The sequence below is a fragment of the Dipodomys merriami genome, unplaced genomic scaffold (genome assembly GCF_024711535.1).
Source record: "Dipodomys merriami isolate MVZ:Mamm:240054 unplaced genomic scaffold, mDipMer1.0.p SCAF_12, whole genome shotgun sequence".
Classification (NCBI taxonomy): Eukaryota; Metazoa; Chordata; class Mammalia; order Rodentia; family Heteromyidae; genus Dipodomys; species Dipodomys merriami.
In genome coordinates, this window is record NW_027202493.1 from 36,556,660 (window position 1) to 36,569,627 (window position 12,968).

Genomic DNA, 12,968 nt, shown 5'->3' on the forward strand with positions numbered 1-12,968 from the left:
CCCTTACCAATCGCTTACCCACCAAAGCCAGCTCAACAATGAACTCAAGTAGGAACCTAACTCATCACACAAAGCAAGACTTGAGCTTGGTGGCAGGGCTCCCATGACACAGTGATGACACAAACCCCACTCCACACTGCACACTGCACCTCCCACACAGCCAATGGCAGTGGACTGACAGACATGGTAGTTACTTAGCAATTCTTTGTGGTTATCTCACCCACATCATTCACAGAGACAGACAATGCAGAGCTATCACTCTATAAAAACTTTTCTCTCCTCCCACATGCTGCAACTCCACATAATAATTTACATTATTACATGGGGGAACAAACTACTGGCTCGTGCTTTGGAGAAAAGAGTTATTGCATAGGTCTTTAAGGATCCTACTGCTAATTACGTGAGTACTCAGGGTGTGTGTGTGTGTGTGTGTGTGTGTGTGTGTGTGTGTGTGTGTGTGTGTGTGTGTGTGTGTGTGTGTGTGTGTGTGTGTGTGTGTGTGTGTGTGTGTGTGTGTGTGTGTGTGTGCGCGCGTGTGTGCGCGCGCGCGCGTGTGTGTCAATGACATGCTAAAACAAGAATCTAAGAAAAGAATAGAAAGTAAAGAAAACCCTGTGGCTTCCACTGGGAAAAAAAAATCATACTTACAACCAAAACTAGTCGTGCCTAAACCAGGTGGTATCTGGGACACAGGTGGACTGTTTCTCATACTAAGCCATGCTGATGTACTTACCTATGTGCATACACACATGGGGAGAGATGTGTCATATATTCTTAGGGAAGACAAAAAGCAACACCTGGAGAAGCCCAAAGAGTGGAGCTGAGCATCTTCCCTTCTGAGCTGCTAACAAAAGCAGCTCTACTTATACCCCCCCCCACACACACTGATATAATTGGGAGTTCTTTCTTATTTAAAAAGTGTTATTTTGAACAAACATGCATGAATCACTAGCCTAGAAGTATCACTCTGATTGGCCATGAGGCAGGCTCTCTGGCTATTGCGTGGAAATGCAAAAGAGGAAATGCTGCCATTATTTGAGCTGGGTAAGAGGAGTGGCTCTGAGTGGATGAGCTTTACTGGGGCTTTTCTAGATTGAACCCAGCAAGAATCAACCAGTTGTGCCAGGGTGACTTGAATATGATAAAAATGGCCAAATTTTAACTGCAACCTCTCTGTACAGTATCTTTACAACAAAATGGCCAAATTTCTTTGAGGCTATAGAGGCTCTCATCCATTACTAGGAAATCTCCAAAAGACTCTCCCTACACTGAACCACATTATCTGTCAGAAAGATCTTGACCATCCAAGTATATGGACAGTAACAAAACGAATTTAAGTGCATGAACTAAAGGGCCAATGTTATAGAAGCTTTCTTCAGATTTTTCTCTTTGCCAGAAAGTGTGAAGTCAAGCATTGATTTTTCTTAAACACAGACCTATAAATTTTCTTATTGTCATAACTTCTATAAGATGATACTCAGTTTCCCTATTGGTTTTTCTACAATGTCTCTGCCATAGCTGTCAATTTAAAAAAAAAGATAATAGGTTACAAAGACCCATTATCAAAAGTCACTGCTCTAGACAGACAAGTTGTAGCATGAAGAGTTAGCTCATCATACCTGAGCCACACACTGAGTTTGAGTTTCTCCATTTCTCTCACTTCCTACGCCTTTCTAATAATAAAAGTAACATAAAAGATACACAGAGAGCTCCGTATTCTGTTATTTTTTTCTCCTCTTCTAACAGACGCTCTAAAATATTATTTCCATCATTAGTTAGCACTCCTGACCCAAGAACAGAAAAAGAAGTACAAAGTAAAGACAGGTAGAAAAGGAGCATGCAATGCTATCACTTGTTGCTGATCTGAGCTTTAGACCATAGAGACTATTATAAAAAGGCATGGTATAACAACAGAGCTATGTTATGTGTTGCAGGTGCTGGCTGACATTAACTGTGCACTTACTAGTTCCTGGCTCTGAGTTAGCCCTTTGTAAACACTGGCCAAACTGATCCTCCTAAAAATTCTAAGAAAGTTTTATTTCTTTATCTACTTTAGGAAGGACTGGAAGGAGTTTGCCCAAGGAAATATTGCCAGGAAACAATCACAACAGTATACAGGCAAAAATCATTACTGAAAAATTAAATTTAAAAAAAAACACCACTCTTAATCCCTTAGTCCCATGCCTCATCAGTTTGGCTCATTGAGACTGATATCTAACAGTTACCATGGTCACACTCCAACTGTGGGAAGACTTCCACTGTTAATTTACTTTAACTCATAAATAAATTATCCATAATTTATCTAAGAGGTGCATCTTCCCAGGGAAAACAATGGAAGTTCTTATTATTCTTTAAATATGAAAAGAAGAGAAGCAGGCAAGCAAAGGAAGTGCACTTCTTTCTTGGTCCCTTGAGAATGTCAAAGAGGGTAAATTTTTTTACAAATTGATCTCTTCCTAGGGGATATTAACATTCTGTCTCTCTTCAGTTCAAGGCCATATATATGAACTATACTTAATCTTGACTAAATATGATTCTCCACCTATATAACATGTTCATACTCCTATTTGCTGTATCCTTCAAACCAAACAACATGGAGATTAAATTATTTCCCCAAAAAACATTCTGGCCGGGCGCTGGTGGCTCACGCCTGTAATCCTAGCTACTCAGGAGGCTGAGATCTGAGGATCGCGGTTCAAAGCCAGCCCGGGCAGGAGAGACCGTGAGACTCCTATCTCCAATAAACCACCAGAAAACCGGAAGTGGCGCTGTAGCTCAAGTGGTAGAGCGCTCGCCTTGAGCTGAAGAGCTGAGGGACAGCACCCAGGCCCAGAGTTCAAGCCCCACGACCGACAAAAAAAAAAAAAAAAAAACCATTCTGAACCTAGAAAAATCAAAATAGAATACAATGGATTTATTTGCAATTTTTACCACAACCTCTACTCCACCTTAAATAGGATGGACTGCTTTCCTGGGAAAAATAAAATTTATTACCACAAAAGTTAGAAGCACAAAAACACTAACTTATTAGGGAACTCCTTCGCTACAGAAGATTTTAATTAGGATAAAAACAGCACAGTCAATTCTAGAATAAGTCTGCATAGCATTTACTTGGAGTATAAAGAAAATGACCTCATTCCAGGGTTGAGATCTGGAACAACTGTACCATACAAATCTGGTCACAATAACCAGTTTATCTGACATGGTGGGAAAAGGCTTTGCACTCAGATGTAGGACTATACGGCCAATGGATGACTCAACGCATGTTGTATAAGTTCTCAAACTGCCCTAAATTTTCTAAAATCTTGTTATTTAAATAAGACAGTTTTAATTTAAGGGTGTCTTCTGAAAGAAAAAAATCATAAGGTATCTGGTACACTAGACTATGACATTCTAACTTGCTGATATATTACTCCTAGAAGCCTGCAGTGTTGAAACAAATGCTACCTTGCTCAGAGGAAAGGAAGTGACATCAGTAGGGAGCCAGAGAAATCTTAAATCTGGATTACACAGTGTCCCCTGGGCCTTTAGCAGCTGGTCCAGTGCTGTTTGTGTTCCTAGATTTAGTGACACATCAGGGAGGCAAGGAGTTAGAAGACAGATCTTCTAAACTGGGGGTGTCCTGGCACCACATCAACACGATTAGTCATGTCACTAGTCACTCCTGCAGGCAGAACCCCTGAGCCCTTTGATTACTCTCCCTCCCTGCTGTCCACATGGGATGCCTAGTGGGTCTCATGACTGCAGTAATCAGGAAATGGCAAAAGAGAAGCTAAATTAATTAATGGGTCACCGAATCTTAGTTGAATTTGATGAGAATGAATACTTAAACTAATTTTTGAAAGAAATAAGCATGGATAAATGAAATCCTACTGGAGATATGCTTGGTAATAATGCACAAGCCCTGGGGAGGGGGAGGAGAGGAGAGGGAGAGAGGGAAAGAGGGAGAAAAGAAGGGGAAAGAGTCGGACAGTAGGAGACAGGATGAAAGAGAGAGAAGGGAGAAAATCCATTTCATTGCTGGTGACCAACATCAAAGATAACTAAACACATGCAAAGTAATCTTCACTCCTATAAGTCAGTAGCATGATCCTAAAGGATAGTACTTTCCAGAACTAGATGGAATGGCATCCTTCAGTGGAGAGGATGTATTTTAAGCTCAAGGCAATTTGCCAAGTCCAAAATTTCCCAGTGGAACTCAAAAAAGGCAGGCAGACAGGGAGGAGGGAGGGAAAAGAGAGAAAGAGAGAAAGAGAGAAAGACAGGAAGGAAGGAAGGAAGGAAGGGATGGAGGGAGGGACAAGGGAAAGAAGGAAGAAAGGAAGGAAGGAGAAAAAGAAAGAAGGAAAGAAAGAAAGAAAGAAAGAAAGGAAGGAAGGAAGGAAGGAAGGAAGGAAGGAAGGAAGGAAGGAAGGAAGGAGAGAAAGGAAGAAAGAAACAGAAATAAAGCATTTTCAGACTCCTTTAAGAGTATAAAATATTCTTAATAAGCAACTTAATGCAAATGCTGAACCTTATCAGTAGGAGTACAAATGTTCTGATTTATATTCAAGAAAGCAAAAGCTAATAATTCATGGAAAAAACACTGATGCTCATAGCTAAACCTCATTCCAAGGTTCACGTGCAGAAGCAGACCTTTCAACCTAAAGGCCTCTGCCACTCACAGGGTTTCAGTCTTCTGTTTAAACACACACACAAACACATACACACACACATACACACACACATACACACACACATACACACACACACACACACACACACACACACACACACACACACACACACACACACACACACACACAACCACCACCACCACCACCACCACCACCAGTAAAGGTAAGTTTGGAAGGAAACTTTCTACAGCACTCTGGAAGGAGACATTTTCCTTGTGAAGGTACCTCTGATTCAAGCATTCTTGCCATAAATATCTCTGGGTGATTGTGAATGTCGCCAGGAGGCAGAGAATGCCAGACTGCTGACACCTTGACAAATAAATGCCAAAATTAGTATACTGACTAAAAAGCACAATCAATAGTAAAACGTTTTGTGGTCACCTGGACACAGTGCCATCCAAATTTTAAGAGTCAGTCACTGCCTTCAGGGAAGTTTCAGGTTGTGTATGAGGGATGTGCAATATGAGCAAAACCCAATAGATTTCAATTCCTTTGTCCTCAGAACAAGACACAGACAGCTAATGTAATAGTACAGTTTCTAAAGGGGAGAGGAAGAGAAGGGAGAGGGAAGAGGGGAGAGAGGAGAGGGAAGGAGAGAGGAGGGGAGGAGAGAAGAGTTAAAATGGGAGGAGAGAGGAGGAAGAACGTGATACTAGGAGGCAGTACTGTGCATGTATGCTCAGAGAAATCTTGGTTGAGTAGACAGAAAAATGAAAACATATGTCACATAGCTCTTATTACCTTCATCTGATTTTCTGTCCCAGGAGCATTAACTTGTGTTCTTTCCAATTATTCAAGCGCAAGCCACCAGTCTTTAGGTAGAGAGGTTAAAAATGTTCCTCCCTCCACATGTTCTCTACCCTAATTATTGGACAAACCATCAATGTCACTGCTTTTTGGTGTACTCTACTGCTCAATTTTATAGACCCTGCAGTTTTTCACTCTGTAAGACCCTAACGGGTCACATAGAAAACCAGAATAGTATAGTTTTGTGAAGTAATGGACTTCTGGAGTCAGAAGACATTATGTGAACTATTTAATTACTCAATATAAACATATGGTAGCTTCAGAAAAAAATTAAGAACTCAGAAACAGATAATCGGCAGAAGTACAGCAGAGCCAGACTCTCTCAACTCCTAGTGTAGTGCTCTTCCTGTGACCACCTGTGTCACCACCAGCAGACAACAGGGCTGTGCCTATGTCTAGCTTCCACAGACAAGTCTGGAGACCATCCCTGGGCTCATCAGAGCCACAGTGGCTTGAGATGTGTAAAGACACAGCCATGTAGCAATTCCGAGTCCTTGTTCATCAGTGGCCAATAAGGTTCAGTGAGAGGATGGGGCTGGTATGGGTGACATAAACATAGGGGAAATGATAGGAGTGACATGACTTTAAAGATAGAACAGACAGGATAGGGAAAGGAAGAAATGCAGGGAGCAGAAACAGAGTATAATGCAATGCAGTATGGTTTCTGAAAAGCACAGCACAACACCACCAGAAGGATAGTTACAGGTCCCATAATATATGACATGAGAGAAATTCCAAAGTCCTGCAACTTCCCTCACAATGAAACTGTCTCTAAAAGTTAAGAATTCAATCTGTAGCCAAGTTAAAGCACAGTTCCATTAGACATATTTTCATAAAACACAAGGTAAACACTAGCCAAGAATGGGTGGACTTCAATATTTAACACCTATTGGGTGTGGAATCCTACCCTTGGCCCACAACCTAGTTCCTGCAGATGGATTTCTTTAGCCTCTTACAAGAGATGACCACACAGCTCTAAAGCCAAGAGAGCCCCCAGGAAGAGCAGGTGCCATAGAAAGATACTTTGGACTCAAGACAAGGCAAGCTTGTGTGAGCATCCAAGTCAAGCCATGCATGCAGCTGAGAAGCAGCATGGAACAGCATTGTTTCCCTTAAACTCCTGAGACTGCAGCTGCCTGTCCTCTCCCCTTAGGATGCTCTTAGAAATTTGTATGAGAGCACACACAAGTGTGTGTCTGTGTATGTAAGTGTACAGTGCCTATTTTTTTAACCTAAACTTCCTAGTACAATGTTCTGTCACTAAAATGAGAGAAACGAGAGAGAGAGAGAGAGAGAGAGAGAGAGAGAGAGAGAGAGAGAGAGAGAGAGAGAGAGAGAGAGAGAGAAAGAGAGAGAGAGAGAGAGAGAGAGAGAACACCCAGTTTCATACACAGGACTAGGTTGTAAAACCCATATTGTTCACAACCCTAATGGCACTAGAATGGCCAGTAAACTCTGAGCTTAGGCAGAAGGCACAAAGACTACCCAACAGGGAAGGTGGAGACTAAGGCCCAGAAAGTTTACAGTTATATAAAAATGAGATGATTGCCATCCTTGGCTGAGTTTCAGGTGGATACTTTGTGGTTCTCTTAGTTAAGAGCCTTAGAATATGCTCAGCTATGCAATTTCTACAATGAAATCGATCAATGGTGAATTCAAAGTCACAGAAAAGGATGAGACATACCAACTTCCCAAAATGAAAAATCCACAAGGCCAAAGCCTTTGCATCAACTCATGGTACAGATTAACTTCTAACCTTCTAAACCTATCACCCATATACTCCAATCCTGAAGTGGCATTTACACATCCGTAACACTTACATGAGTACTGACGTACTGGTTAAAAAGTGCCCACAGTAAGTAACTTGGGATTTAGTTAGAAGCATCAAATTCTGATGAACAGTACTTCTACATACCTGACAATCCGAAGTACTCATAGCAAAGATAATTCTGTAGGACATGGGGTGGTCTTGTGAATGACCTTGGTCAAGCACACACAAATCTGCATTGCTTTCATCAGTCATTGCCATCAAAGCCATGATTTGTGGAATCGTTTAGATGAAGTAGAACACTGTCCATGGGCCTTTAAAATATGGCCCAGCTGGTGACTGTCTCCTGAGGGGCTCATCAGACTTACAAATTCTGCCCACAAGTGGCTTACCTTGAGCTACTAGGACCATTCCCAAGCCTTCTGGTTACTAAGCCATAGAGATGATTTTTTAAATGATCTTTTTATGTTTCAGTAATAAACTGAAGCAATACAAATGTTTCCTTATCACTCTGTAACCTAGAAATGTAATTTCATCCTGGGAAATCCAGACTAAAATGTCCATGCGTGATAGACATGCTCCTCTATTCAACAAGACTTAGAGAAAGTTTCATTTTAAGATACTACTATGGATAAACAGTTCTGAGAAGTAGAGCCACAGTAACACAAACATCTCTCATGTAGACTGGCAATGGGAACAGCCTCGGTTCTAAGGGATCATTGCCTCAAACTAAAGATTTTTCATTTTCCATTGTTCACATGGCAGTGTCTGCCATGACACCTTAACGCTCTCTGCAGGTTCCCTAGCAATGGGTATTTGAGACCCTGAACAGAGGATCCACTCTAAGTGACTAAAACACAAGCCTATGTCAATCAAGGTCACTGGGTTATAAGTAAGACACCTGGATACTTAACGCCCTGTCACCTTTAAAGAGTATTCATTACATCATTAACATGGTAGCTAGATTGTTAGCCTCACTGGACGTTTGCTCTGTCTTTTCAGATAACCATCCTATTTTAACTAAAAGGGGGTAGCAAAATCACCCTATAGGAAAATATAGCAAAGAAGAAAAAGAAAAGGAGAAAGAAGAAATTACCACCATTTCCTTCCCATAAAAAAAATGAACTTTTTAATGTACTTCTTCATTTGACAGATAAGGAAATGAGAGATGAAAAGGTAACTTTTCAGATCTCAAAATCAATAGCAAAATGGAACTTACCTAGAGTCTCTGGGCTTCCTAAAAATTGGGGCTTCCATAAAAGAATAACCTAATCAACAAAAAGAATTATTTATTCAAGAACATTCTGGGCAGATTGTCTCCCTGTTTTCTGATGATAGATTCCTAGGAATATTTAGGACTACTCAAAACAGATGAGACAAATAACCTCCACAAATCCAAGGACACCAGACATCTATTCCAAAGCACATTTCAGTCTACCTAAACCAGATAAGGAAAATAAGCCCTTGAATAATCCAATGAGGTGAACACATCCAAAGAACACTCTGCAGTCCATCCAACATGCTCACATGCTTTATTTTTTATTTCACTCTCACAACAGTTCCACTGCAAGGAAAGAAATTGAGAACCAAGGAAGTCCGGCTAAGACCACTGCTGGTAAACAGCAAAGCTGGCAGTGGGGCCTAATCTTCTAAACTCCATGTTCAGTGTAACTTGTACACTCTCCCCACCCAATGTTGTTGATGACAAGAAGCCAAACCTAACAGCAGAACCAAAAGGCTGACTGAACCACACCCTCAGGCCAGCTAAACAATGATTAAAATCCTTGTTGAAACCCAACACAGACTCCACCACCCTTAAAACTTCAGGACTGGGAATTTTCGGGACAAGATGAGACTCAACCCACTGCAGAGAGATCCAAGCACCTGGCTCTCCTCTAGGAGCTTAAGGGTAGTCATACAACCTGCACCAGTGTAGGAGGGCTGACCTGTCAAGCACAGTAGGGCTGAGGGTGACACAACCCAGCTGCGTAGGCCTCCCTCCAAGGACACTCCCAAACATTCCAGACCCTGGAGGGAGGGACCATGTCTGTCACCCTGGGCCTGGCAAACCTGAGAGAACTTTCCATACCACATTCATTTGCACCAGTAAGACAATTTCAAATAAAGTCCAAAAGAACTTCCTAGACTACACCTTGTAAGGATGCAGCAGGAACTGTAAACAGAGGCTCCTCTGGGGAGTGGGACCAGAGAAAGTCAATTTAAGCTTTTACCACTGGGAATGTATTACTTTTGTAATATTATGGAGAATTGGATCGAAACAAAATTAACAGCTATGAGGAGTATAGTGTAATCCTTAGTAGAAAGTTATGAAGGCATGAAGCAAAACGGACATTAGATGATGAAACTAGTAATAAGAAAATTATTTTAAGCAAAATTTTTTTTAAAAAACACCCTCTTGTGAGGAGGACAAGGGGTGCGGGGTGGGGAGGGGGGAGGAGATGGGAAGGGAAGGGGAAACAAAGGAGGAGGCTACAATGCTTGATAAGAAACCTACTCATCTTGCCCATGTAATTGTAACCCCTCTGTATGGTATTTTCACAATTAAAAAAAAAACACCCTCTAGGCATCAGACCTTTATAAAGTATGACAGGGTAAAAGGACTTATCTACAAATTTAATGAAACTTTGCTTTGAACATACAATCTTCTGGCCTCTGCCTCTGACTTCCCAGTGCTGGGGGTTTATAAGCATGCACCTCCATTCCTGGTCCAAGTGTATTTAGTACTCACTCTGTGCTTGGCATCTTCACATATTTCATTTGAGCCCAATAACCACAGAAAAGATAGCATTATCCATAGTGCTAGAGCAGGAAATTAGAAGCTAAGTAGCTTACCATGGCTGAACAGCTATGGACTCCTGGAGCACAAAGATAGCAGGGCAAAATTAGAGTCACTGATAAGTCCTATAAGGGTCACTACTGCACAATTACGGGAAAGAACACATGGTACCCAGAAGCAATGCCTTCTATGCTGTTCCTTGTGTGGCTCTTCTCCATTCCCAAACTTAAAGCTAACAGGTCATCAACAGGCCATGGCAGAGAATTTCACAACATGTTATTGGATTTTCACCAATCTTCCCATTCTCTCCCAGCCCTCCCTGCCATTTGAGAGATGATTGCCCAGCCACAGAGAATAGAGAGGTCATCTCAAACAAACCACAAAGAAGCCCTGACATGTTGAGTATGAGCATACTCTCAACTCCAATTCTTTATACTATTTGTCACATCCACTCTTGTGGCTGACATAAGGACCCACAGTTTAAGCATTATAATACTAATAGCCAGTGCTTGTTAATGTTATAGAACTGTTCTTAGTGTAGTAGAAACTATGGTGAATCCTGTACATGGAACTTATAGTCTTCCCTGGGGCGATACTGGTATCACCCCTGTGCATGTATGGAAAAACCAGCCTGAAGCAGTAGTTAAATGACTTATAGGAGCCAAACTAAGAGGTTAGAGGTAAAACTTATATCCATGAGCCTCTCTACACCAGCCACTGTGTGCCCTCTTCAAAATATGTGTGGTACCCTTTTTCTTCCAAGTATTCTCTTTGTCCTTCATCATTAACACAATGAAACAAAATTTCTAGATAAAGGAGGCAATTTTTTGTCATAGGCTAGTAAGAAATGAGGTGTTATAAAACTCTGCAAATACAAACTTAAAACTTGTAATCAAGGCAAGAAATGCCAACTTAACCAACGAATACACACAAGCATATGTGGTATATCACCAGCTGATTACTCTGAAAGTTCAAACATTGGGGCTCTCAGTGGCTCTTGAATGTTAGTAAATCCTTTAATCCAAGCATCTTGAGAATGGGTAAGATCAGTAAAGTGAGCTCCCATTCCCCTCTGCAACACTGTTGACCTTCTATGCCTCATCAGTGCCTGTGGAACATGAAAACTGAGAGACAGCCCTCCACATAGATAAATTGAGATGCTAAAACTCCCTCCGCTCCAGAAAGGGGAAAAAAGAAAAGTTCATTAGTTAAGTGGTTTCCCTTTGAAGTTTCAAACCTAGTGCTGAATGCTAAGACAATCTTTCCACACTAACAATATAGCTAACTTTCTTCTCAGAGCAATGACACACTGAAACAAGAATGACAGCCTTGTGTAGTAGTTAGAAAGGACCCCATAAATGCCAAATTGGTGACCTTCCAATGTCTGCAAGAAGTTTCACAAAGAATTACTAAAAGTGCATTATGCCCACAGTCAACACGCTTCAAGCCTAAAAGAACTTCATTAAGGGAGAATTTCACCTTCGCAAACATTTCAGACTCTGTAATAACCATGCTCTCTCTTCATTTCTTCATTTCCTTATTTGGAAAACAGTGTGTAGAATCATTTTAAAATTTCTCCTCAAGACCTCTCTATAATGCATTTCATTTAAAATAAAATGTTACAAATGCAAAAAAAAAAAATTCTGTAATTACAATTATCCAAAACCCAGCACGGACTGCCTAGAAAAGCAACCAAATTGCAGTCACCTCGGTCAGCACTGTCCACAAACTTGTCAGGAAGACAAAGCGCATTCTCCTATTCCATCTGCTCAGGAAACTTCATCTTCTGCAAGGGCTCTTTAGCGTACTTCTAAGGCTGCTTCTGTGGAGAGTATAAACTGCTACACACTGACTCTGCAGTGACATTCTCCTGGAAGGCCACTGTGGGTGTCCCTCAGGGGCTCTGGGAGGAGAACTTGAAAGAAGTTGAAGGAGTCCTTCCCCTCTCCCAGCCTCCCTGCTCACCAGGCAGCTTCCCTCCAACAGACCTGCTTCAAAAGTCCAGACCCAGTGAGGTCACACATGACCTCACAAACCTCCCACTTAACTCCTTAAAAGCCAGGCTCCAGCGGATGACAGGGAGAAAAGGCAATCGTCCTAGTAAAATGGGAGTAATTGGTGCTTCAGGGGGGAAAAAAAGATGCTTGTCAACACTGTTCAAAATAAAAAAGTAATTTCATCACCAGTTTTCTTTCATAGCATGAAGGCTTTTTCTGTTTTGAGTGCTATGTTAAAGATAATCATTTATTTCCTACAGTACACATATTCGAGCCCTAAAGGAATAATGGAAATAGCCCACAAAACAGATTTAATTTAATTTATATGACATAAAGTTTAGCACCTTTAGGTGACTTGTACTTTTCTACTTTCATTCTGGTTTTATTTCTGTTTTTCTGTAATTACTGATCTGGATATATGTATTGGCCTTTTGTTCAAATCCTGCTCAGACAGCCAGCAGTGGACAGACTTCAGTCACAGCTGTCAGACACAGGCAACAACTGCCACAGATGCTTCAGAGAACCAGAAACAACAGGAGTTGGGCATCTGATCGGGACACAGCCGCCAGACCCAACTAATGGATAGCAGAGACTCCATCAGTGCTAGGAGAGCACTGACAGCAGCATTTTCTGAGCCATGCTTTTTCTCTGGCTTGTGCTATTTTTTAATTGAAATAAAGCAATTATAAGGATCCAAATGTAAAAAAACAAAAAAAAGAAACAAAAAGTTACCTCATAAATGGAAGTACATACAACATAGACACTTACAAACTATGTGTGTGCAATATGCTCTTTCAAAAATGCCCTAGCATGTCAAAAAATGATTTTACTTACCAGTTTTATTCCTAAATATATACCTAGCTTATAGAAACTCACCCATATGTGCAAAGAAAGCCACATCTAAAAATACGTGCAAATTTTCA

General features: G+C 41.1%; 1 protein-coding gene across 6 annotated transcripts in view; it reads right to left on the reverse strand.

Annotated features, from left to right (window-relative positions):
* The window catches only part of Psd3 (pleckstrin and Sec7 domain containing 3), a 338,007-nt gene that overhangs the window by 184,358 nt on the left and 140,681 nt on the right, over positions 1-12,968 (reverse strand). Inside the window, exon 1 of one of the 6 annotated variants that reach the window (XM_070016558.1) lies at positions 734-783. The exons of the other annotated variants lie outside the window; for them this stretch is intronic. Coding sequence (XP_069872659.1) covers positions 734-768 — 35 coding nt within the window. The 5' untranslated portion in view covers positions 769-783. Of the gene's footprint in view, positions 1-733; positions 784-12,968 lie in introns of those variants that run through there. 6 annotated transcript variants of the gene reach the window in all.